This window comes from Heterodontus francisci, chromosome 13, assembly GCF_036365525.1.
Source record: "Heterodontus francisci isolate sHetFra1 chromosome 13, sHetFra1.hap1, whole genome shotgun sequence".
Taxonomy (NCBI): domain Eukaryota; kingdom Metazoa; phylum Chordata; class Chondrichthyes; order Heterodontiformes; family Heterodontidae; genus Heterodontus; species Heterodontus francisci.
The window spans coordinates 170,794-198,490 of NC_090383.1; the positions used below are offsets into that span (position 1 = coordinate 170,794).

General features: G+C 44.1%; 1 protein-coding gene across 9 annotated transcripts in view; it reads right to left on the bottom strand.

The window, feature by feature from the left end:
• Nucleotides 1-27,697, bottom strand: part of LOC137376165 (utrophin-like) — a 904,611-nt gene that overhangs the window by 102,604 nt on the left and 774,310 nt on the right. For all 9 annotated transcript variants that reach the window (XM_068044198.1, XM_068044197.1, XM_068044199.1 and 6 more), the window contains 3 exons: nt 24,123-24,259; nt 16,953-16,991; nt 15,686-15,751 (listed from right to left, as the gene is read on the bottom strand). In XM_068044198.1, coding sequence (XP_067900299.1) covers nt 15,686-15,751; nt 16,953-16,991; nt 24,123-24,259 — 242 coding nt within the window. The remainder of the gene's footprint in view (nt 1-15,685; nt 15,752-16,952; nt 16,992-24,122; nt 24,260-27,697) is intronic.

Sequence of the window (27,697 nt, forward strand, 5' to 3'; positions counted from 1 at the left end):
TCTGATGTGGGCCCACTTGGTCTCAGCATCCCCTGTGGGAGTGTTTTGAAGGGCTGTTACAAGTGAATTTAGAAATTTTTGTAACAGCTGTGGGTGAGAAATTCTGCTCGTGTTGATGCGCGGGTGGCCCTTCTGCTTGGAATGATGCAACTTCTTTGGTCTGAGTCTAACCTTGCTGCACACCAGGGAGTGGTCGGTGTCACAGTCCGCACTGTGGAAGCTGCGTGTGATTTGAACACTGTTTAAGGCGTCTCGCCTTGTGACAATGAGGTCTAGCTGGTGCCAACGACGTGATCTTGGGTGCCTCCATGAAACCTGGTGACAGGGTTTAGTGTGAAAGAACGAGTTGGTGATGCAGAGGTTATGATAGGTACACAACTCAAGCAGTCTCTGCCCGTTCTCATTCATCCTTCCAACGCCATAGCGCCCAAGGCAGGAGGGCCATGAGTCATGGTCGGCCCCAACCCTGGCATTAAAGTCCCCCAGCAGGAATAGGTGTTCGGTGTTGGGGATGCTGCTAATGATGTTATGGAGTTGTTCATAGAACTGGTCTTTAGCTTCAGGTGTGGAACAGAGTGTTGGAGCATAGATGCTGAGTAGGTGTACTGGACCAGAGGTGGTGAGCAGTCGGATGGACAGTATGCGTTCCGAGCCATTTCAGGGAGGCTCTATCATGCTGAGCAAGGAGTTTCTGATGGCGAAACCCACTCCATGCTGTCTTGGTTCTTCAGGATCCCTGCCCTGCCAGAAGAAGGTGTAGTCTTGCTCTGCTAGAGAGCCACTCGCGGGGAGGCGAGTCTCCTGAAGTGCTGCAATGTCCACATTGAGTCTACTGAGCTCGTTGTTAATGATGGCGGTCTTCCGAGAATCGTTGATTTGTGTAAGGTCTTCCGACAGGCCAGGACACATAGTTCTGACGTTCCAGCTTGCAAAGCGAAGGGCTGGTACCTTCTTTCCTTTTTTCATGTTGTTTGGTGCGGTGTATCAGTCCACCTTTCGGGCAATGACCCTGAGCTCCAAGCACCCATTGAAGCAGGCAGACTGTGGCGGGACAGAACCTTATTGACCGGGGGCTGCCCGGTTTGAGGCGGGCGGTAGCTGTCCAGTGAGGTGCAATGACCTCTCCCACCGACAAAGGCAACCCGTGGCGCCCAGTTTCTACGCCAATTTATCTGGACTTATAACCCGTAACTGCTGCCTTCCGTGTTGTTTCAGTCGCTGTGAGGCAACTATGGAGTGACCTCTCCATGGCGCATGCCTGGGCAAATTTATGGAGGTTGAGAGTTGCCCAGTCGTCAAAACCCCCCTCTCGGCCTTTCTGGTGGGGTCCAAAGGAGTGCAGGACACGACGTTTGGCACCAGTATGGCTGCAGGAACTGCCGGAAACATGCCAAAGGTGACACATGACCGCCTACGGGGTTCCGCTCCGGATTTTCTGTTAGGGTTTACTCCCTTAGCCTTGGTCTCTCCCGAGACGCCCACAAGGCAGTGGGGTTGTTGGGGCATCAATGTTGCACATCAATGGCAACGAATACCATTTCATGTGAGGAAACAGACAGTGAAGGAACTTCAATGCCTACTGACCTTGACATTATTGAAAAAGTTGGTGATGAGCCGACCCTTTGGGTCTCACCTATACAAGTCGTCAAGAAATCCAAGAGCGAGAACCAGATTAAAATCTGTTATATGCGATCACAAAACCAAGCCATACAACAAGAAAGACACTTGACACCAACAATCAATGACATCATACAGAAAGTGAATGGTGCTAAACTTGACCTCAGTGCAGGCGACCATAAAAAAAAAATCGAGCTTGCAGAAGAATCAAGATATCTTAGTCTATTCCCCACTCACATCAGACTTTTCCGATACAAGAGGCTCAACTTTGGAGTCAGCTCAGCAGCTGTGATATTTCAGTCTGCACTTCAAGGGCTTGAAGGCACGCCAAACATCAGTGATGACACTCTCATCTATGGCCACACTGAAAGTGAACTCAAGACATGCATGCCTACAACGTCTCAGAGAATGCAACCTCACCTTGAAAAAAGACAAGTGCTTTTTAATGATAGCAGAATTGAATTCTTTGGTCATGTGTTCAGTGATGAACGAGTATCACCTGATCCACGGAAAGTTGAAGCCATTGCAAATGCTGCAGATCCTACAAATGTGCAAGAAGTCCAGAGTCTGCTAGGACTCATCTCGTACTGCAGTCGTTTCATTCCTGACCTTGTTACGCTATCTGTCCCCTACACGATCTGACAAGAGACCACCAAGTGGGACTGGACTAAATCACACAAACAGGCAGTACCAGATCAAACAACGTTAGTCAGCAAGTTGTACAAATGCCTATTTCGACCCTGAGAAATCCACCCAGCTAGTCATGAATGCAAGCCTGGTTGGCTAAGGTGCTGTTCTTGTAACGCCAAAGCAGGTCATCCATCAATTGTTGCGATGGCAAGCAGATCATTAACGCCCGTAGAGCAACATTATTTGCAAACATAGTGAGAAGCACTCTCAATCACATGGGGTATCTTACACTTTCATCTCTACATATATGGAAGCGAGTTTAAAGTAATAACCAATCATAGACCACAAGTGAGCTTGTTCAACAATCCACATAATAAACCACCCACTCGAATACAACGTTGGGTACTCAAACTACAAGAGTACAAGTTCCATGTTGAGTATCAGCCAGGCAAGCTCAACCCAGTGGACTACCTTTCACGACATCCATTGCCGACAGTTGGTCCTATTAGTCATGAGGAAGAGGTTGCTGAACAAAATCTTAACTACATGAATGCGGTGCAAAGTTGCTAAAACTAGCTGACATCAAAGTAGCAACCAAACAAGATGAGGCTTTGCAATTATGTATGAAGGCTATGGAATCTCGAAACTGGAAAGTATCTACAAAGAAATTGCTCACACACTACAAGGTCTTCATAATCTTTGAAATGAGCTCACCATTACAACCACAACTGATCTTGTATTATGCAACCACTGTATTGTCATTCCACACTCACTGAGGGAATGTGTTGTCGATATAGCCCATGAAGGACACCAGGGAATTGTCAAAACCAAACAACTCCTTGGGGAAAATGTATGGTTCCCAGGAATTGACCGCATGGTAGAGCACAAAGTCAATCAGTGTTTGCCACGTCAAGAAAACTCAATGTCAAATCTTCATGATCCTCTCAAGATGTCCGAAGCACCTCCAGGACCATGAATTGACGTTAGCGTTGACTTCACAGATTACCAATTGCGGAATTAGTTATGTCAACTTCAACAAAAGCAGTCATCCGAAAGCTTGACCAGATCTTTACCTTGTTTGGAATCCCTCAAACGGGAAGAAGTGACAATGGACCCCATTCAACAGCAATGAATTCAGCAAATTGGCGAACTACTTCGGGGTCGCTCATAAGAAAATCACACCCCATTGGCCAAGAGCTAATGGAGAAGTCGAAAGATTTATGCAAATCTTGAAAAAGTGATACACACAGCTACAGCTGAGAACATAGAACATTACAGCGCAGTACAGGCCCTTCAGCCCTCGATGTTGCGCCGAACTGTGAAACCATCTGACCTACACTATACCATTTTCATCCATATGTCTATCCAATGACCACTTAAATGCCCTTAAAGTTGGCGAGTCTACTACTGTTGCAGGCAGGGCGTTCCACGCCCCTACTACTCTCTGTGTAAAGAAACTACCTCTGACATCTGTCCTATATCTATCACCCCTCAACTTAAAGCTATGTCCCCTCGTGTTTGCCATCACCATCCGAGGACAAAGGCTCTCACTATCCACCCTGTCCAACCCTCTGATTATCTTATATGTCTCAATTAAGTCACCTCTTCTCCTCCTTCTCTCCAACGAAAACAACCTCAAGTCCCTCAGCCTTTCCTCGTAAGACCTTCCCTCCATACCAGGCAACATCCTAGTAAATCTCCTCTGCACCTTTTCCAAAGCTTCCACATCCTTCCTATAATGCGGTGACCAGAACTGCACGCAATACTCCAGGTGCGGCCGCACCAGAGTTCTGTACAGCTGCAGCATGACCTCGTGGCTCCTAAACTCGATCCCCCTACTAATAAAAGCTAACACACCAATGCCTTCTTAACAGCTCTATTAACCTGGGTGGCAACTTTCAGGGATTTATGTACCTGGACACCAAGATCTCTCTGCTCATCTACACTGCCAAGAATCTTCCCATTAGCCCAGTATTCTGCAATCCTGTTACTCCTTCCCAAGTGAATCACCTCACACTTTTCCGCATTAAACTCCATTTGCCATCTCTCAGCCCAGCTCTGCAGCCTATTTATGTCCCTCTGCAACCTACAACATCCTTCGGCACTATCCACAACTCCACCGACCTTCGTGTCATCCGCAAATTTACTAACTCACCCTTCTACACCCTCATCCAGGTCATTTATAAAAATGACAAACAGCAGTGGCCCCAAAACAGATCCTTGCGGTACACCACTAGAAACTATACTCCAGGATGAACATTTACCATCAACCACCACCCTCTGTCTTCTTTCAGCTAGCCAATTTCTGATCCAAAGCACTAATTCACCTTCAATCCCATACTTCTGTATTTTCTGCAATAGCCTACCGTGGGGAACTTTATCAAACGCCTTACTGAAATCCATATACACCACATCCACGGCTTTACCCTCATCCACCTGTTTGGTCACCTTGTCAAAAAACTCAATAAGGTTTGTGAGGCACGACCTACCCTTCACAAAACTGTGCTGACTATCTCTAATGAACTTATTCTTTTCAAGATGATTATAAATCCTATCTCTTATAACCTTTTCCAACATTTTACCCACAACCGAAGTAAGGCTCACAGGTCTATAATTACCAGGGCTGTCTCTACTCCCCTTCTTGAACAAGGGGACAACATTTGCTATCCTCCAGTCTTCCGGCACTATTCCTGTCGACAATGACGACATAAAAATCAAGGACAAAGGCTCTGCAATCTCCTCCCTGGCTTCCCAGAGAATCCTAGGATAAATCCCATCTGGCCCAGGGGACTTATCTATTTTCACACTTTCCAAAATTGCTGACACCTCCTCCTTGTGAACCTCAGTCCCATCTAGCCAAGTAGTCTGTATCTCAGTATTCCCCTCGACAACATTTTCTTTCTCCACTGTAAATACTGACGAAAAATATTCATTTAACACTTCCCCTATCTCCTCCGATTCCACACACAACTTCCCACTACTATCCTTGATTGGCCCTAACCTATCTCTAGTCATTCTTTTATTCCTGATATACCTATAGAAAGCCTTCGGGTTTTCTTTGATCCTATCCGCCAATGACTTCGCGTGTCCTCTCCTTGCTCTTCTTATCTCTCCCTTTAGATCCTTCCTGGCTAGCATGTAACTCTCAAGCGCCCTAACTGAGCCTTCACGTCTCATCCTAACATAAGCCTTCTTCTTCCTCTTGACAAGCTCTTCAACTTCTTTAGTAAACCACGGCTCCCTCGCTCGACAACTTCCTCCCTGCCTGACAGGTACATACTTATCAAGGACACGCAGTAGCTGCTCCTTGAATAAGCTCCACATTTCGATTGTGCCCATCCCCTGCAGTTTCCTTCCCCATCCTACGCATCCTAAATCTTGCCTAATCGCATCATAATTTCCTTTCCCCCAGCTATAATTCTTGCCCTGCTGTATATGCCTGTCCCTGCCCATCGCTAAGGTAAACCTAACTGAATTGTGATCACTATCACCAAAGTGCTCACCAACTTCTAAATCTAACACCTGGCCGGGTTCATTACCCAGTACCAAATCCAGTGTGGCATCGCCCCTGGTTGGCCTGTCTACATACTGTGTCAGAAAACCCTCCTGCACACACTGGACAAAAACAGACCCATCTAAAGTACTCGAACTATAGTATTTCCAGTCAATATTTGGAAAGTTAAAGTCCCCCATAACCACGACCCTGTTACTCTCGCTCCTGTCAAGAATCATCTTTGCTATCCTTTCCTCTACATCTCTGGAACTATTTGGAGAACAAGCCATTGAAGCAAAAACTATATCACACAGAGTGACTCCTCACTTGACTACTGGAAAACCTCCAGCTACACTCATCTTTGCACATCCTATTTGCACACATCTCCCTGAGCTACTCTGCGGAGCTAATGATCAACATGTACATGAATGCTATCAAAAACAGAAGGATCGAATGAAGGTAAATGAGTGAAACATGAAATTTGGAGCTGTATGCCAGGAGATAAAGTACATGAGAAACCTGATGGTCATGTTGGAAAACAAACAGCCCCTTGTCATCCAATCATTTGTTGTGACCAATGCAAAAGGATCAATGATCAATGCTAAGTGCGATTCACAAATCATCACAAGAAATGCGTCATTTTTCAAAGCACTGAAAACACCACTCATAAGTATTGAATCCAATTCGGACATTGACATCTCAGATGAAGAACATGACTCAAATGAGAAATGCACCTGATGTCAGACAATATCCTACTCGTGAGAAAAAACGCCCACCATACTTAAGTGACTATGTTACAAAGTGAACTATTTATGTTTAAGTTTATTGTTTACAATCTTGGAAACAAACAATTGAAATCATGCCATGTCTCTCATTACTAAGAAGGGGAAGGATGTAGTGTTTTGAGAATTGCATTGTACATATTATTCACTTGAGGCTACCATACACACGAGCCCAGCAGAGGGAGCTGAAAGAGAAAGTGAAACAGAATAAAGATGATTCCATTATGTTCAACAGCATGCTGCTTATGACTCAGCCGTTGTCTCAAATTTCTTACTAAACTCGACTAAACCTCACTCCAGTCCCAAGAACATCACAAACAGTACCTGATTCAAGTACCACTCCTCTGTGCCAACAGCAGATGCCCTGTGGTTAATGACAGGAGCTTCCACCTAACATCGTGCTTTCAATTTAGCTGGATTGTCAAGAGAAACATGGCTGGGGGTGTGGGGAGGTGAGGAGGAGAATGGGAAACTGGAAGCCAGGTTTCCATGCCAACCTGGGACACTTTTCATGTACCCTCTTGCAGCCAGTGAGAGGTTTATCAGCAAGTCATCCTGCTGCACTCATGGGTGAAGTTGGATTTTCTATCATATTGGGATTTTACAAAAGAGTCAAAGCAGAAAACGCATGAGTTTCAAATTCTTTTTTATTTACATTTTTGAAAATTCGTTCAAGGGATGTGAGCATCGCTGGCAAAGCCAGCATTTTTTCTTTTTGCGAGGAGCAGCTTTGACAGAACGAGGTGCGGAGCGAACTTACAGCTGAGCGGTCAATTTCAGTGTAAGTTACAAGTTAATCCCCTTTTGTTTCGGAGGACCAGGGGACTGCTGGGTAAGGGAAAACTATTTATTTGGGCAGTTTTAAAATCATTTTCTTTTTGCGAGGAGCAGCTTTGACAGAACGAGGTGCGGAGCGAACTTACAGCTGAGCGGTTAATTTCAGTGTAAATTACAAGTTAATCCCCTTTTGTTTCGGAGGACCAGGGGACTGCTGGGTAAGGGAAAACTATTTATTTGGGCAGTAGCAGTACCCGAGACACTACACGTGTAGTGTCTCCCACCCACCCTCCTCCTCTAACCAAAAAAAAGGACTCTGGTGTGTTGATAAGGTAAGCTTTTTATTTAAAAAGTTCAGTCCGTCGGATTGCTAAGCGAACAAGTTCTGACTTTTTTTTTTGTTTGGTTTTTCAGTAGACTTGTTGGGAATCTAGAATAGTGGGAATGGAGGTAAAGGCAGTTGTATGTTCCTCCTGCAGAATGTGGGAGGTAAGGGTCGCCAAGAGTGTCCCTGCTGACTGCATCTGCGGGAAGTGCACCCAACTCCAGCTCCTCGCAGACCGCGTTAGGGAACTGGAGCTGGATGAACTTCGGATCATTCGGGAGGCGGAGGGGATTATTGACAGGAGTTATAGGGAGGCAGTCACACCTCAGGTAAAAGAAGTAGGTAGATGGGTTACCGTCAGGGGAAAGAGAGGGAACCAGCAGGCAGTGCAGGGATCCCCTGTGGCCGTTTCCCTCAACAACAGGTATACCGTTTTGGATACTGTTGCGGGGGACGACTTACCAGGGGTAAGCAATGGGGTGCAGGTCTCTGGCACAGAGTCTGTCCCTGTTGCTCAGAAGGGAAAGGGGAAGAGGAGCAGAGCATTAGTCATTGGGGACTCCATAGTTAGGGGAACAGATAGGAGGTTCTGTGGGAACGAGAGAGACTCACGGTTGGTGTGTTGCCTCCCAGGTGCCAGGGTACGTGATGTCTCGGATCGTGTTTTTGGGATCCTTAAGGGGAAGGGGGAGCACCCCCAAGTCGTGGTCCACATAGGCACCAACGACATAGGTAGGAAGAGAGATGGGGATTTAAGGCAGAAATTCAGGGAGCTAGGGTGGAAGCTTAAAGCGAGAACAACCAGAGTTGTTATCTCTGGGTTGTTGCCCGTGCCACGTGCTAGCGAAGAGAGGAATAGGGAGAGAGAGGAGGTGAACACGTGGCTGCAGGGATGGTGTAGGAGGGAGGGTTTTGGTTTCCTGGATAATTGGGGCTCTTTCTGGGGTAGGTGGGACCTCTACAAACAGGATGGTCTTCACCTGAACCGGAGGGGTACCAATATCCTGGGGGGGGAGATTTGTTAGTGCTCTTCGGGGGGGTTTAAACTAAATCAGCAGGGGAATGGGAACCTAAATTGTAGTTCCAGTGTACAGGCTGTTGAGAGTAGTGAGGTAGGGGATAAGGTTACAGGGACGCAAGAGGGCACTGGCAAGCAAGAACTTGGTTTAAACTGTGTCTACTTCAACGCCAGGAGCATCCGGAATAAGGTGGGTGAGCTTGCAGCATGGGTTGGTACCTGGGATCCTGATGTTGTGGCCATTTCGGAGACATGGGTAGAGCAGGGGCAGGAATGGATGCTGCAGGTTCCAGGATTTAGATGTTTCAGTAAGAACAGAGAAGAGGGTAAAAGAGGGGGGGGTGTGGCATTGTTAAAAAGGAAAGTATTACAGCAGCAGAAAGGATGTTTGAGGACTCGTCTACTGAGGTAGTATGGGCCGAGGTTAGAAACAGGAGAGGAGAGGTCACCCTGTTGGGAGTTTTCTATAGACCTCCGAATAGTTCCAGAGATGTAGAGGAAAGGATAGCGAAGATGATTCTCGACAGGAGCGAGAGTAACAGGGTAGTGGTTATGGGGGACTTTAACTTTCCAAATATTGACTGGAAATACTATAGTTCGAGTACTTTAGATGGGTCAGTTTTTGTCCAGTGTGTGCAGGAGGGTTTTCTGACACAGTATGTGGACAGGCCAACCAGGGGCGATGCCACATTGGATTTGGTACTGGGTAATGAACCCGGCCAGGTGTTCGATTTAGATGTAGGTGAGCACTTTGGCAATAGTGATCACAATTCGGTTAGGTTTACCTTAGCGATGGGCAGGGACAGGTATATACCGCAGGGCAAGAATTATAGCTGGGGGAAAGGAAATTATGACACGATTAGGCAAGATTTAGGATGTGTAGGATGGGGAAGGAAACTGCAGGGGATGGGCACAAACGAAATGTGGAGCTTATTCAAGGAGCAGCTAATGCGTGTCCTTGATAAGTATGTACCTGTCAGGCAGGGAGGAAGTTGTCGAGCGAGGGAGCCGTGGTTTACTAAAGAAGTTGAAGCGCTTGTCAAGAGGAAGGCGGCGGCTTATGTTAGGATGAGACGTGAAGGCTCAGTTAGGGCGCTTGAGAGTTACAAGCTAGCCAGGAAGGATCTAAAGGGAGGGCTAAGAAGAGCAAGGAGAGGACACGAGAAGTCATTGGCGGATAGGATCAAAGAAAATCCTAAGGCTTTCTATAGGTATATCAGGAATAAAAGAATGACTAGAGTTAGAACAGGGCCAATCAAGGATAGTAGTGGGAAGTTGTGTGTGGAATCAGAGGAGATAGGGGAAGCGTTAAATGAATATTTTCCGTCAGTATTTACAGTAGAGAAAGAAAATGTTGTCAAGGAAATTACTGTGATACAGCCTACTAGGCTAGATGGGATTGAGATTCACAAGGAGGAGGTGTTAGCAATTTTGGAAAGTGTGAAAATAGATAAGTCCCCTGGGCCAGATGGGATTTATCCTAGGATTCTCTGGGAAGCCAGGGAGGAGATTGCAGAGCCGTTGTTGTTGATCTTTATGTCGTCATTGTCGACAGGAGAAGTGCCGGAAGACTGGAGGATAGCAAATGTTGTCCCCTTGTTCAAGAAGGGGAGTAGAGACAGCCCTGGTAATTATAGACCTGTGAGCCTTACTTCGGTTGTGGGTAAAATGTCGGAAAAGGTTATAAGAGATAGGATTTATAATCATCTTGAAAAGAATAAGTTCATTAGAGATAGTCAGCACGGTTTTGTGAAGGGTAGGTCGTGCCTCACAAACCTTATTGAGTTTTTTGACAAGGTGACCAAACAGGTGGATGAGGGTAAAGCCGTGGATGTGGTCTATATGGATTTCAGTAAGGCGTTTGATAAAGTTCCCCACGGTAGGCTATTGCAGAAAATACGGAAGTATGGGGTTGAAGGTGATTTAGAGCTTTGGATCAGAAATTGGCTTGCTGAAAGAAGACAGAGGGTGGTGGTTGATGGCAAATGTTCATCCTGGAGTTTAGTTACTAGTGGTGTACCGCAAGGTTCTGTTTTGGGGCCACTGCTGTTTGTCATTTTTATAAATGACCTGGATGAGGGTGTAGAAGGGTGGGTTAGTAAATTTGCGGATGACACGAAGGTCGGTGGAGTTGTGGATAGTGTCGAAGGGTGTTGTAGGGTACAGAGGGACATAGATAGGCTGCAGAGCTGGGCTGAGAGATGGCAAATGGAGTTTAATGCGGAGAAGTGTGAGGTGATTCACTTTGGAAGGAGTAACAGCAATGCAGAGTACTGGGCTAATGGGAAGATTCTTGGTAGTGTAGATGAGCAGAGAGATCTTGGTGTCCAGGTACATAAATCCCTGAAAGTTGCTACCCAGGTTAATAGGGCTGTTAAGAAGGCATATGGTGTGTTAGCTTTTATTAGTAGGGGGATCGAGTTTCGGAGACACGAGGTCATGATGCAGCTGTACAAAACTCTGGTGAGGCCGCACCTTGAGTATTGCGTGCAGTTCTGGTCACCACATTATAGGAAGGATGTGGAAGCTTTGGAAAGGGTGCGGAGGAGATTTACTAGGATGTTGCCTGGTATGGAGGGAAGGTCTTACGAGGAAAGGCTGAGGGACTTGGAGTTGTTTTCGTTAGAGAGAAGGAGGAGGAGAGGTGACTTAATAGAGACATACAAGATAATCAGAGGGTTAGATAGGGTGGATAGTGAGAGTCTTTGTCCTCGGATGATGATGGCAAACACGAGGGGACATAGCTTTAAGTTGAGGGGTGAAAGATGTAGGACAGATGTCAGAGGTAGTTTCTTTACGCAGAGAGTAGTAGGGGCGTGGAACGCCCTGCCTGCAACAGTAGTAGACTCGCCAACTTTAAGGGCATTTAAGTGGTCATTGGATAGACATATGGATGAAAATGGAATAGTATAGGTCAGATGGTCTCACAGGTCGGCGCAACATCGAGGGCCGAAGGGCCTGTACTGCGCTGTAATGTTCTAATTCTAATTTGTTGCTCATCCCTAATTGCCCCTGAGAAAGTGGTCTCGTGCCACCTTCACGAACTGCTGTAGTCCATCTGGTATAGGTACACCCACAGTGCTGTGCGGAGGGGAACTCCAGGTTTTTGATCCAACAACAATGAAGGAACAGCAATATAATTCCAAATCAGGATGGTGTGTCACTTGGAGAAAACTTGCAGATGGTGGTGATTCCATGCATCTGCTCCCCTTGTCCTTCTAGGTGATAGAGGTCGAGGGTTTGAAAGGTGTTGTCAAAGGAGGCTTGGCGATTTGCTGCATTTCATCGTGTAGATGGTGCCATTGTGCACTGGTGGTGAAAGGAGTGAATATTGAAGGGGTGCCAATCAAGTGGGCTGCTTTGTCCTGCATGGTGTCGAGCTCCTTGAGTTTTGTTGGAACTGCATTCATCCAGGCAAGTGGAGAGTATTCCATCACACTCCTGATTTGTGCCTTGTAGATGGTGTACAGGCTTTGGGAGGTCAGGAGGTGAGTTACTCGCTGAAGAATTCCAGGCCTCTGACCTGCTTTTGTAATCACAATATTTATATGGCTTGTCCAGTTAAGATACTGGTCAATGGTACCCCTGAGGACGTTGATGGTGGAGGATTCAGCCATGGTAATGCCATTGACTGTCAAGGGGAGATGGCTAGATTCTCTCTTTGTTGGAGATGGTTATTGCCTGGGACTTGTGTGGTACCAATGCTCCAGCCTGAATGTTGTCCAGGTTTTGCTGCATGCAGGCACGGGCTTCTTCAGTATCTGAGGAGTCTTGAATGGTTCTGAAAACTGTGCAATCAGTGAACATTCCCACTTCTGGCCTTAAGATGGAGGGAAGGTCTTTGATGAAGCAGCTGATGATTGGGCCTCGGACACTACCCTGAGGAAGTCCTCCAGCGATGACCTGGGATGATTGGCCTCCAGCAACCACACCATCTTCCTTTGTGCTAGGTATGACTTTAACTAGCGGAGAGTCTTCCCCCCCCAATTCCCAATGACTTCAATTTTTGCTAGGACCCCTTGGTGCCGCACTCGGTCAAATGCTGCCTTGATGTCAAGGGCAGTTACTCTCACCTCACCCCTTGAATTCAGCTCTGTTGTCCATATTTGGAACAAGGCTGTAATGAGGTCTGGAGCCGAGTTCCCCTGGCGGAACATGAAGCCAAAAGGAGTTGTGCGTTAGTTATCCTGAGAAAAGCTTCTCTCTAATCCTAACCTTAAGGTGTGCAAGAGCAGAGGGACTTGGTGGTACATAATCACAAGGTGGCAGGGCAAGTTGATAAGCTGCTGAAGAAGTATATGGGATATTTAGCTTTGTAAATAGGGGCATTGAATGTAAAAACAAGGAAGTCATGCTAAACCTTTAAAAATCACTGCTAAGGCCCCAGCTGGAAAACTGTGTACAATTCTGGGCATCACTCTTTAGGAAGGATGTCAAGGACATGGAGACAATATGGACGAGATTTACCAGGAGGTACAGGGTTAAGGGACTTCCGTTATGAGGAAAAAATGGAGAAACTGAAATTGTACTCCTTAGAGCACAGAAAGTTAAGGGGAAACATTACAGAAGTATTTAACACTATGAGGGATTTGGTAGATCAAAAAGGGAGAAACTATTTCCTCTGGCAAGTGAGTCAGTAACCAGAAGTGATGGAGTCTGCAGTTTGCATGACCACTGGAGTAGGGTGTGCAAGCTGTTGTCTGAACAGATAACTTGTTGAATATTCTGTTAGGTACACTGACTCTGGTTTCAAATCTTGCTTTTTTGAGACAATCCCTAACTAAAAGCAAAAGTTAAAAACTTCAGGGTTCGAGGGAGACAGAACTGGTTGGAACCAGATAAAACAGACTCAGAGCCATCCAGGCTCAGATCACAAGATCAGACTGTGTAAGCAGGCTGAAGGAGGTGAAAGCGGGATCCAAGAGCTGGCATAGGCAAATACGAGTTGCTGCAGCTGTTTTGGTTACTTAAGGTAATGCTGGTTGATCCACGCCATCAAGACTGTTGTGAGCAGAGCTGAGGAGGTTCTGGAGTCGTTCGCCGTTTTTGGTGGAAACCGTACCCGTGGAGTTCGGGATTGAAGGGGAACTGCTGTTGGATGAGAATTGATTTCTGCATCTTCAAAGAAAGAAGCTGGAGATCTACCTGAGGAAGTTCAATGCTTTGAAGGACTTTGTGGCTGAAATTGATGCCATATATGCTGAGTGGACTGCCCAGTAAATCTGAGAGATCTTCATTTGTTGTATCTGATAGTTAACATGCAATTTGTAAAATATATATGGACTGTGATTTGTCTGTTAATTCATGTTTAATCTACGTTGATTTCGGTTTGATTGTTAGAGTAAAAGTTATGAGTGAAATCGTGTCCATTTATTTTTTTAATTGGGGTCGTTAGGTAAATTTGGTTCTTTTGCTTTGTTGATCTCCATGGGGACCACGAAATAAGGAGAAATGTTTTCACGCAGAGGGTTATGATGATTTCGAACACACTACCTGAAAGGGTGATAGAGTCAGATTGCATAAGAAATTTCAAAAGACAACTGGACACGTACTTGAAGAGGACTAATTTGCAGGGTAACGAGGAAAGAGCAGTGGAATGGGACTAAATAGAGAGCTCCTTCAAAGAGCACAACTACTGAATGGCCACCTTCTGGGCTGTAAGGCTCCATAATTCTATAATACATATTCTGTTTTGGTGGGTGAACAGGTCAGGGAAACCCTTCTGACATCATTATTCTGGTAATGTCTTGTCAAAAGACTGGAGGCAACGGAATACCCTATTTAGAAATTCATGATGTATAGTATTCAATCAAATTTCAGGCCAAATTAAAACAGAAAACAAAAGAAATAAAAAAGAGGGTGATGGCGAGTTTGCTGTCATGTGCTTTTGACTGCATATTGTGACGGAAACCACACCAGCCAAATGGAAACATATTATTTTATCATGTGGAACGCTGCTTGAACCCTTTTTACTGGCATTGAACATAACTTGTTTAAAAGGAGCACACAGCTGAACAGCTAAAACATGGTTGCACATTTGCATTCTGAGAGACAGGTGCATAGAAAGACAATGGGAGCGCTCACTGATTCAATTAGCGAGATGCGTTTTGCCAATAGTGGCGATCCAAAGACATTGAACGCCACTGACTTTGTAAGAGACAAACCTCCACCCTCCCCCACCCACTGAGTGTGACTGGAGAACTTTTTAAATCAACAGGCCTCGCAGACGATGCTGTTTCAAACAGAGCTGGTCACATGACTTACCTGCTGGCCAGACTGGGAATTGACTGAATTGTGCCTGACAGAAAGGTTTGGGGCAGACTGCAACTAAACTCAAAGAAGAAAGCACCACTCTCTCCCTGTCTCTCTCTCTGAAGCAAAGTCCCAGGGACCCACGGAAGCAACTTAAGCCTCAATGCAGAGGACCTCTTCAGCCTTTTGGTACCAGGGAAACAAGTCTGAACGTGTGCACTGTGCTCCAACAATAACTGCAAGACTTAACTCCAATCAAGGACTTTACATCTAAACTAAAGACAGTAACTGAATTCCATTTACTACTCCACCCCTCCCTTTATTCTTTCTCCCCCTCTGTATCTATTTGTATGTGTGTCTTCATTTCGTATGCATGCTAGCGTGTTTGCATTGCGTATTTTAGTAATTTTAACCAAGTTAGAGTAGTAAGGTTAATAAACTTACATCTTTCTTCTTTAAACCTAAGAAAGCCTGTCTGGTTGGTTCATTTACAATTACACGTGGAGAGCAGTAAATAAGGACTCACTGAGGTATTAAGCTAAAACACTATGTTTTAAAAGTTAAACCCTGTTACGGCCAAACTAGGAAACGGGCCAGAGAGAAGCCCAAGACCCCTTCCTCACCCAGTCATAACAATATGCACCACACTTAATTTGAGACCAAATCTCACTTTTGGCCAATACGAGGATTTATGAAAACTTACTGATTTGGGTCACAATAGAAACCAGTTTCATTACATCCTGAAGAAACATATTAGAATTTCAATGAAACAAGTTAATTTTTTTTTTTACCTGCTGGCATAATGTTCTATCCTGGAATGTGTGTCATCTTGGGAAAGTTGCGGAGACTGTGTAGGGCTGCAAACAAATAGTACAATATATGGTAGCTAACATTTCAATTAAAAATATCAAAATAGCAATGATGCTTCATGATGTAAGTGGGGTTGAGAGAAATTAGAGAAGTGAAGTTATCACAGTCTACTGTACCATAAGTATCAAAAGTTGTGATAAGAATTCAGCTGGAACTACCGCTCCATCTCATTACCAGTGTAAACTGCCTTTAATCAAGTGGTCAGCAGCACTGTCACACTTCATGACTTATAGCACAGGACTGAAGTGGAAAAGTGTGGCATTTTCTTTCCGTCCAGTGGTTTATGGAAAATCTTTGGAGCATATTCAGGAGTTACAACGCTGATCACATCAGCTCCACACCTTGCTCCTGAAGGATTGCAACACTGGGGGTTGATATACTGCCACAAGTTTAATCACTTATGATAGCAATCGTTATTTTTCAAAATAGTGCCCAAATTTGCTTTTGGGGAATTGGGGTTTGGGAAAGGACGGAGGCAGTTCACATAATACAAGTTGGAATATTAATGCCTCATCTGTGCTTTATGATTATTTTCATTAAATTAAAATGAGATAATTCTCAAAATAATCATGTTGGTTATATAAACAGAAAATACAACAGAGATATGATAAATTTTCCAATTTGTTCTACTCATGAGGAAGAACTTGATCACTTATAGAGTCATAGAGAGATACAGCACTGAAACAGGCCCTTCGGCCCACCGAGTCTGTGCCGACCATCAACCACCCATTTATACCAATCCTACATTAATCCCATATTCCCTACCACATCCCCACCTTCCCTCAATTCTCCTACCACCTACCTACACTAGGGGCAATTTATAATGGCCAATTTACCTAGCAACCTGCAAATCTTTGGCTATGGGAGGAAACCAGAGCACCCGGCGGAAACCCACGTGGTCACAGTGAGAACTTGCAAACTCCACACATGCAGTACCCAGAATTGAACCTGGGTCGCTGGAGCTGTGAGGCTGCAGTGCTAACCACTGCACCGTCCCTTCAAGTTAGCAGGTCTGCCTGTCTCAAGAAACAAAGTTGGTATTCCTCTGTTTTCCACAGTGGACAATCGAACATCCTGAATGAGCACTGAACAGCCCGACTAGACGCAATAAGCACAGTTAATACAATAAACTATAGTTGGGGTGAGAGCACCCACTTGACATGCAAGATAAAAGATGCATATACTCACTCATACTGTTCAGGCCACATACTGATGAGCGTGACAGGACTGCAAGAGAAAATAGGAGGAAACCACAGAATATAGTTAATGCAACTCAGAAAATGATGAAAGGCTCAACGTTAATAAAGTAGTATCACATTCTCAGCCCACATGCCGTACATTAGCATGTGTTGCGACCGAGGTGGGAGGAGTGCACTGTTTATTCTAGTTCCACTTTTCCATGGGTCACAACATATATTTAAATTTTTTCCCCACTTACCGATACGGTCAATCATAGACTCTATTTTTATCCCAGAATAAAACACACTAACCAGGTTTCTTTAATAAACAACAAAATTATCAGTTTATTGTAAAACAAGTCTTAACCAGTAATGAGTTAACCAGCAGCAAGAGTCATGACCAGGGCACCATGGGTGGTGCAGCTGTGCAGAGAGGGAGGAGAAAGGACGAGAGAGCAATAGCAATAGGGAATTTTATAGTTAGGGGAACAGATAGGCATTTCTGCGGTTGCAGACGTGATTCCAGGATGGTATGTTGCCTCCCTGGTGCAAGGGTCATGGATATCTCCGAATGGCTACAGGGCATTCTGGAGGGCGAGGGTGCCCAGCCAGAGATCGTATTCCACATTGGTACCAACATTATAGGAAGACAGAGGGATGAGATCCTGCAGGCTGAGTTTAGGTAGTTAGGAACGAGATCAGCAATTCTTTTGGGCCTCCTTATCTCGAGAGACAATGGATACGCGCCTGGAGGTGGTCAGTGGTTTGTGAAGCAGCGCCTGGAGTGGCTATAAAGGCCAATTCTGGAGTGACAGGCTCTTCCACAGGTGCTGCAGAGAAATTTGTTTGTTGGGGCTGTTGCACAGTTGGCTCTCCCCTTGCGCCTCTGTCTTTTTTCCTGCCAACTACTAAGTCTCTTCGACTCGCCACAATTTAGCCCTGTCTTTATCAGCAAGCAGGACCTCAAAGGTAGTGATGTCCGGATTACTCCCAAGGCCACGTGCTAGTGAGTATAGAAATAGGAAAATACACTAGATGGATGCGTAGCTGGAGAGATGGTGCAGAAGGGAGGGCTTCAGATTTCTGGGGCATTGGGACCAGTTCTGGGGAAGGTGGGACCTGTACAAGCCGGTCTGCACCTGAACAGGACTGGGACAAATATTCTTGCAGAAAGATTTGCTAGTGCTGTTGGGATGGTTTAAACTAGCTTGAAAGGGGGATGGGAACCCGAGCGCAGTCTTACATAGGGTAATTAGGGTAATTTCAGGGCAGGGAATAGGAGGCAGAAAATTAGCGAGTGACTCTAAAAGACAGAAGAAGCAAAGGTTTAAAAGTGCGCAGCACAGGAATTTGGCAGTGTTAAAGGGTATTTATTTAAATGCAAGGAGTATAGTAAATAAAGCCGATGAGCTGAAGACACAGATAGAAACATGGCAACATGATATTGTTGCTATAACGTAAACTTGGTTTAAAGAGGGGCAAGAATGGCAACTCAACATCCATGGATATATAGTTTTCAGGCGGGATAGAGAGGGAGGTAAAAAAGGAGGGGGTGTAGCATTATTAGTTAAGGAATCAATAACAGCTTCAAGGAGGGATGATATGCTAAATGAATCATCAAATGAGGCCATATGGGGCTGAGAGATAAAAAAGGGACAGCCACACTACTAGGAGTATACCATAGACGCCCAAATAGTGAGAGGGAGGTAGAAGAACCAATAAGTAGGCAAATTTATGAGTGCAAAAACTATACAGCAATAATAGTTGGGGATTTCAACTACCCCAATATCAACTGGGATACAAACAGTGTGAAGGGCACAGAGAGGACAAAATTCGAGAGAACTTTTTTAGCCAGCACATAAGCCCAATGAAAGGGGACGCAATTCTAGGTTTAGTCTTCGGTAATGAAGCTGGGCAAGTGGAGGAAGTAACAGTGGGTGACCATTTTGGAGATAGTGACCATAATACAGTAAGTTTTAGCATAATCATGGAAAAGGACAAAGATAAAACAGGAGTAAAAGTTCTAAATTGGGGGAAGGCAAATTTTAAGAAACTGAGAGGTGACCTGACAAAAGTGGACTGGATACAGCTACTTGAAGAAAAATCAGTGGCAAACCAGTGGGAAGCATTCAAAAGTGAGATACTACAGGCACAGTGTAGGCATGTCCCCACAAAGATTAAGGGTGGCACGGCCAAATCTAGAACCCCCTGGTTATCTAGAAGCTTATAAGGTAAGTTAAAGCAGAAAAAGAAAACTTATGACGATCACAAATATCTTAATACTTTAGAAAGCCTAGAAGAGTATAGAAAGTGCAGGGGGAAAGTAAAAAAGGAAATTAGAAAAGCAAAGCAAGGACATGAAAAATTATTGGCAGGTAAAATCAAGGAAAATCCAAAGATGTTTTATCAGTACATGAAGAGCAAGAGGATAACTAAGGAAAGGGTAGGGCCTATCAGAGATGTACAAGGGAACTTATGCATAGATGCAGAAGATGTGGACAGGGTTCTGAATGAGTTTTTTGTCTCTGTCTTCACAAAGGAGAGGGTTGATGTGGGCATTGTAGTTAAAGAGGAGTGTGAAATATTAGATACGATCAGCATAATGAGAGATGAAGTACTAGAGGGTCTGGCATCCTTGAAAGTGGATAAATCGCCAGGGCCAGATGGATTGCATCCCAGGTTGTTAAAGGAAGTCAGGGAGGAAATAGCGGAAGCGCTGAGGATCATCTTCAAATCCTCACTAGATACAGGTGAGGTACCAGATGGTTGGAGTCTGCGAACGCTGTACCATTGTTTAAACGGGTGTGAGGGATAGGCCAAATAATTATAGGCCAGTCAGTCTGACCTCGGTGGTGGATAAATTGTTAGAATCTATTCTGAGGGATAGGATAAACTGCCACTTAGAAAGGCACGGATTAGTCAGGGATAGTGAGCATGGATTTGTGAAGGGAAGGTCATGTCTTACGAACTTAATTGAGTTTTTTGAGGAAGTAACAAGAAGAATTGATGAGGGCAGAGCTGTGGATGTGTTCTACATGGACTTGAGTAAGGCATTTGTCAAGGTCCCACATGGCAGACTGGTCAGTAAAATGAAAGCCCATGGGATACAGGGCAATGTGGCAGGTTGGATCCAGAATTGGCTCAGTGACAGGAAACAAAGGGCAGTAGTCGACGGATGTTTTTGTGAATGGAAAGCTGTTTCCAGTGGCATTCCACAGGGTTCAGTGTTGGGTCCCTTGCTGTTTATGATATATAGTAATGATTTGGACTTAAATGTGGGAGGCATGATTGGGAAATTTGCTGATGACACAAAAATTGGCCGTGTAGTTGATAGTGAAGCTATAGACTCCAGAATGATATCAATGGTTTGGTTGACTGGGCGGAAAAGTGGCAAATGGAATTCAATCCAGAAAAGTGTGAGGTAATGCATTTGGGCGGCACAGTGGCGCAGTGGTTAGCACCGCAGCCTCACAGCTCCAGGGACCCGGGTTCGATTCCGGGTACTGCCTGTGTGGAGTTTGCAAGTTCTCCCTGTGTCTGCGTGGGTTTTCTCCGGGTGCTCCGGTTTCCTCCCACAAGCCAAAAGACTTGCAGGTTGATAGGTAAATTGGCCATTATAAATTGTCACTAGTATAGGTAGGTGGTAGGGAAATATAGGGACAGGTGGGGATGTTTGGTAGGAATATGGGATTAGTGTAGGATTAGTATAAATGGGTGGTTGATGTTCGGCACAGACTCGGTGGGCCGAAGGGCCTGTTTCAGTGCTGTATCTCTAATCTAATCTAAAAAAAAAAAATTTGGGGAGGGCAAGTAAAGCGAGGGAATACCCAATAAACGGGAGGATATTGAGAGGGGTAGAAGAAGTGAGACACCTTACAGTGCATGTCCACAGGTCCCTGAAGGTGGCAGGATGGGTAGAGTGAAGAAGGCGTATGGAATGCTTTCCTTTATTGACTGAGGTACAGAATTCAATAGCAGGGATGTAATGCTGGAACTGTATAAAATGCTGGTTAGGCCACAGTTGGAGTCTTGCGTACAGTTCTGGTCACATTACAGAAAGGACATAATTGCTCTGGAGAGAGTACAAAGGAGGTTTACAAGAATGTTGTCAGGGCTCGAAAGTTGCAGCTATAAGGAAAGATTGGATAGGCTAGGGTTGTTTTCCTAGAACAGAGGAGGCTGAGGGGTGACTTAATTGAGGTGGGCAAAATTATGAGGGGCCTAGAGTAGACAAGAAGGACTTGTTTCCCCTAGCAGCGAGGTCAATTATCAGGGGGAACAGATTTAAGGTGACTTAATTTAAGGTGGCTCAGGGACAGGAAACAAAGGGCAGTAGTCGACGGATGTTTTTGTGAATGGAAAGCTGTTTCCAGTGGCATTCCACAGGGTTCAGTGTTGTGTCCCTTGCTGTTTATGGTATATATTAATGATTTGAAGGATTAGAGGGGACATGAGGAAAAACTCTTCCACTCAAAGGGTGGTGGGTGTCTGGGATTCACCGTCAGGATCGGTGGTGGAGGCAGAAACTCTTAATTCTTTTAAAAGGTACCTGGACATGCACCTGAAGTGCTGTAACCGGCAAGGCTATGGACCAGGTGCTGGAAGGTGGGATTAGATTGGGCGGCTAGTTTTTTTTTGGCTGGCACAAACACAATGGGCTGAATGGCCCCCTTCTGTGCCGTAATTTTTCTATGGTTCTAATGAAGTAAAGCATAAACTCACAGATTGAAATATTAAAGTTCCCTTTTTACTGTGGCCCCTCACACTTACACACACACACATATACATTGGTTAACTGGAAAAATAAAGGGATTTTTGTTTTTAGAGCTCTAAAACAAACAAAAAAAATACACTTGGGCTGAATACTTGCTCATTCATGAGCAAACAGCAGATGAGATATGTTGTGTTCCAAAACTGGCATACAGTTTGGCCTCTGAGTGCACAAAGACGGGTCACTGGGATTTTTTTAGAACAGTTCTTTTCAGGTGGCGTTGAGAATTAATTTAGCAGGTTTTTCTTCAAAGACAGGAGATGAGATGAGTTGACACAGTGGACTTCTCAGAATCTTTGAGAGAGGTGCTGGAAAGCTGAGCTGGGTTGTGGTTTTTTCTCCTTCCTTGGGAATTTCTTCTTTCCTTGGAAGTTCTCTCCCTTTTTATACAGTTCAACACCAACTCAAAACAATTCAAAAGCGAAACTGACAACAGGAGTCAACCTTTTGACCTCCATCAATCTTTGTAAACAACTTCTCCAGGTATCCAATTCTCTGTTGTTTATTGAGCTGGAAGTCAGGTGGTTTCCTGGAAAGACTTGTTTTCCTCACAAGACTTCTTAGAGCCCCTTTTAAAAAACATTTCCAGGAACTGCTTTTCAAAGTCAAGTGGCCTTTACATGGCCCCCTTTGAAAATCTCAAAGTTTAAAATTTCTTCAATTTTTCAAAAATGAATCTTCAAAAAATATATTTAACACATGGAACCAGACTAAGAAAGCAGCTGCAAAACAAATAACTGCCAAAGGTGACACAACACCTATTGTCACAACGCCTAATTGGGCAACTTTAACTTTTTGTGCCTTTGGAAAAACTGAATCTTAATTTCCTAAAATATTTTCAAAAAGTATTGATATCCTTGTTCTCTCTTTTCTCTCCCACTCCATCCAAGAGGTTTTTCCTACTTTCTGTATTGTTATTGTTCCATTTGTTTCCATAACACTGATCATCCTTTTAACAAACTTTCTTCCTAGGCTCTGCATTTTTTTTTTCTTCCTTTCACTTTCTCCTCTCCAGCACAGACCAGGCACTGAACTTCAGATCTTTCTAGCTTGTACAGCCCAGCACCAAGCCAATCGCTCCATGCTTTCCTCTTCTGAAATACTAATAACCAAATTAAATACGCTTCGATTTCCAGCTTGGGTGCATCAAGACACTTGTTCTTTTAAAGAGCAGGGCAGGAGCAATTGCATCAAAACTGCTTTTGTGATCAACTTCGATATGAGTCATATTCACCATAGGTATGGATGTTTCCTTCCTGTAATGAAACATGTGGCTGTGAGCAGTCACTTCTACCAGATGGTGCAGAACATGGATACTTGTTCCTCCCTCAGCTCTCCATAAAGCAACCTGAATACTTGGAGTCTGTAGTTCTCTGCAACACTACGCTTGCCCACCAAATAAATACAGCTTGTGTTTTTAGTTCTATATTTTACATATGTACATCCAAAAGAACCATCAGGTCCATCAATGCTCACTCTATCCTTTAGATGATGCAGTCTCATGCACTATCCACCCGAATCATTACAATCACCAAGTCTGTTACTGCATTACAGGTGTGTCCAAGCTCGTCTTTGTGGCTGCCTGCTGTGGAATCTTGGGGTCCAGATATAAAGTTCAACTCCATGTGCCCATTAATTCTCATATCTCTGAAGTCACTGATACCAACAGATCTTGCCATTCTGATTCAGGATTTATTCATCCATAAGGGAATGGCAACAAAAACAACCCTATAGTACATATACAGATAAGAAGCATACATTTCACTGATATCCATCAAATGAGCAAATGTGAGCAGCACATGAGGAACAAAACTTGTGAGTGATCAACCAAATCAAAGGCTACAGTGAGATTGAGAAGGACAAGGAGGGATATCTTGCCTTTGTCACACTTATGATGTCATTTGTGACTTTGATAACAGATGTTTCAGTACTGTGGCAGGGGTAGAAACCTGATTGGAGGGATTCAAACTGAGTTCTGGGACAAATGGTCATGAATTTGAAAGGCACATGTTTAAGTCCTTGAGAGGAAAGGTTGGAGATGGGGTGGCAGTTTGCAAGGACAGAGGGGTCAAGGGTTGTTTTTTTTTGAGGAGAAGGGTGAGGATGGCAGATTTGAAGCTGAGAGGGACAGAATTAGAGGAGAGGGAAAAATAACTAGCAAGGTTGTATTTTGCTGTCAACGACGGTATTAACCTGCTCTTAACAGATGCACGCTCTAGGTGAATAACTGCATTGTTTTGGAGGTGAGTGCAAAATGAGCCAGTGCTTCCAACTTAATGCCCTGCTAACTGCTGTATTGTACAATTTTTAAACATACACACAGATGAAAAACCTCCTTTTATGCTGCAATGCGTGTTATTCCACCAATGGGAATTTGTACATTAGCAAATCTCACATCATCGAACTTACATGTCAAGGTTCTCGCCTTCTAGGACTGTCTGCACTGGCAAGTAACCCAGTCGGGGATGTTTGGCAAAGTACCTCTTTGATCTGAACTTATTTTTCAGCACCTTGGTGAAATCACGTACATCTTCACCTGATGTTGTCTAAAAGTGTAAAAGAAATTAAATTTAATTAAAGAATTGACATGAAGCAATCCATTCAACTCACCCATTCACCACATGCAAACTACAAAGTTGCATTTCCCAGGCTATCTCCTTTTGTGGCTCGGTGTCATACTTTGTTTTATAATGCTCCTGTGAAGCGCTTTGGGACATCGTATTACGTTAAAGGCACTATATAAGTTGTTGTTGGTGATGGAAAATGATAGAGTGGGCACCTCTGAGGATCAAGCCTAACTTCTCTTAACAAAATCTCTAAGAGTATGACAAAGGATTAGATATGCCTGAATCAGCAGTCATGGACAATTATGTTGGCGCTGCTCCTGAGGTTTAACTCCGTTTTAATAAACCATGGAAACAGTACAAGGTAGGGATGAGGAGATGTTTTAGCTTTGAAAACAATACTGCTTTCATTCAAGTTTGGGAATTGTTTTAAACCAGCAGTATGCAACTTTATTCTTACACAAATACCACTATTTAATTGTCAGGTTTGGCACCATCCAGGTAAAACATGGCATCTTGAAGCTGTGAACCTATGATTCTTCGTTCCCCTTGAAATACAAGGCCGTGCCTCCACAGAAATGCTCAATTCTCATGGTCGAGCACTGAAACCAGCCACTTAATTGATTTCAAGTGACAGGCAGCTCCAGGATTCAAATCAGTGACCTTTATAATAACATAAGAAATAGGAGCAGGAGTAGGCCATTCGTCCCCTTGAGCCTATTTCACCATTTAATAAGATCATGGTTGATCTGATTGTGGCCTTAACTCCACTTTCCTGCCTGTCCCCGATAACCCTTGACTCCCTTGTAGATCAAAAATCTATCTAACTCAGCCTTGAAGATATTCAATGGCCCAGCCTCCACTGCCCTCTGAGGAAGAGAATTCCAAAGATTAACGACCCTCAGAGAAGAAATTCCTCCTCGTCTCTGTCTTAAAAGAGACACCCCTTATTTTGAAACTATGCTCCCAGTTCTAGATTTCTCCACGAGGGGAAACATCCTCTCAGCATCTACTCTGTCAAGCTCCCTCAGAATCTTCTATGTTTCAATAAGATCACCTCTCATTCTTCTTCTAAAGTCCAATGAGTATAGGCTCAACCTTTCCTCATAAGACAGCCCCTTCATCCCAGGAATCAGCCGAGTGAACATCCTCTGATCTACCTCCAATGCAAGTATATCCCTCCTTAAGTAAGGAGAGCAAAACTGTAAGCTGTAGCAAGACTTAATTACTTTTATACTCCATCCTCCTTGCAATAAATGATAAATGCCAACATGCCATTTGTCTTCTTAATTACTTGCTGTACCTGCATGCTAACTTTTCTTTACTTTCAATCCAAGAAGTCTTCAAGACTGAATCTCTCTTGACTGATCGTGTTTTCTGGAATTCGCAGTAAAGTTTTGACTGAGAGACTGTTTGTTTTAAAATTCAAGTAGACCTATTGCTGTGCTCATCGTTGAAAGAACGTGTGACACCTGCTGCAGCTGAAGTGCTTTTAATGCCTATCTATTGAAGGACTGTTGCATCAAATCCGCATGGAGACTTTGAGTGGCATCCGATTATTATTTTTACATTAGGATACCTCACCCATCAGGAACCTAACCCACAAAGACTAACAACCCAGTTATTTATTTATTCTTAAGAAACAGCTAATTTTTAAAAAACATCATTCTTTTAAAAAACCGGTTAACCATTGATTTTTGAGTATGTGTGTGAATGAGGGAGTTAGGTTAAAATAAGAAGTTATAAGGTCTTCAGACATAGGTTTATGTTAATAGTGTTTAAGATTTAGTTTTAATAAATAGTTAAGTTATTGTAGTCTAAAGATACCTGGTTTGGTCTGTTTTATTCTGGGGGTTACTAGAGTGTTTAATTTGGCTGTTTTCCAGTTGGGTTGGAAAACTTTAATAATATGCTGTGACCTATGGAGTGAGGAGACTGAATTGACAGTGCAATGCTCCCGTCTCAGGCATAACTATATATATAAAAAATCAGCTCATCAACACCTTATCAAGGGCAATCGGGGATGGGCAACAAATGCTGACCTTGCCAGTGCCGCCCACATCCCATGAAAGAATGTAAAAAACCCAACAACACTGACTTCACTTCAAAGGTAATCTAATAGCTGTGAAATGCTGTCAGCAGTGCTATACAAATCCAAGACTGTCCTTTCTTTATGACTAGTGCCATCACTCCTGCTGGGGAAGGGGGTATGGAGGAATTAGTCAGCAAACCTGCTGGGGAAGCGGGGTATGGAGGAATTAGTCAGCACTCCTGCTGGGGAAGTGGGTATGGTGAAACCAGTCAGCACTGCTGTAGGGAAAGGAGTATGGAGGAATTGATCAGTGGCTCCTGCTGGGGAAGGGGGTATGGTGGAATCAGTCAGCACGCCTGCTGGGAAGGGGGTATGGAGGAACCAGTCAACGCTTCTGCTGAGGGTGGGGGGGCGGGGTGGTATGAAGGAATCAATCAGCATTCCTGCTACAAAGTACATGCATGTCAAATATTGACAGAATTTGAAACAAATATTAGAGCATGGAAAGAGGCCATTTGCTTTTGCAGGTTCTTTGCTAGAGCTTCCCATCTTTCCCCATTGTCCTTTGTCTTCCTCTGCTTTAAATATTTATCCAATTTTCTTTTGAATCGTGCAATGCTCTCTCCCTCAACTTCTTGCTATGCTGAAGCATTCTCTGCTCCAACATCTCTTTATCTGAGACAAATTTCTCATAACCTCTCTTCTTCACTCTGACAATTTTAAATTGACAGCTCCTCATCTTTATGCCCCAATAGTGACGTAGGCAGGATATTTATTCAGGGGCAGAGGGGGTGTGAGCTCGCTAGATCAGCCACAACTACTTGAAAAGATCTATTTTTCAAATTGGAATTTCACAATAAGGTTCATGCAGAAATATTCCTACTTCCATTCATTTAACAATTCTAATAAAGCAAACGAATGGAAAAAAAAGTCTGGTCAGTCAAAAACTCTGAAACATACACAGTCCAAGTGCTGGTTAAGTGTTGCTAATCTGTTAATAACTTTGCTATTGTACACTGCAATATCCTGCTGTAAATTTAGAAACATATGCCTGATTAACCAGTTTTCACTGGTTGAACTGACCAGCTCTGGAGGGACATCTGCTGTTTTTGCTTTTTAAAACGTGATCTAAGGCACATCCTTTCTAATGAAGGACTAATCCAACAAAAAAATCAAATTTGGGAGGTGGGGGCATGAAGGACGGTGGTGTTTGAACACCTTACCTGCTTACACTGCTGCTGCTTGCCACAGAGGAAATAGGTCTTAATAGACTAAATAGGGAAAGACTATCAATAGTGTTTATATAGCACCTTTAACGCAATAAAATGTCTCAAGGCGCTTCACCGGAGCCTTCTAAAACAAAATTTGACATTGAGCCACATCAGGAG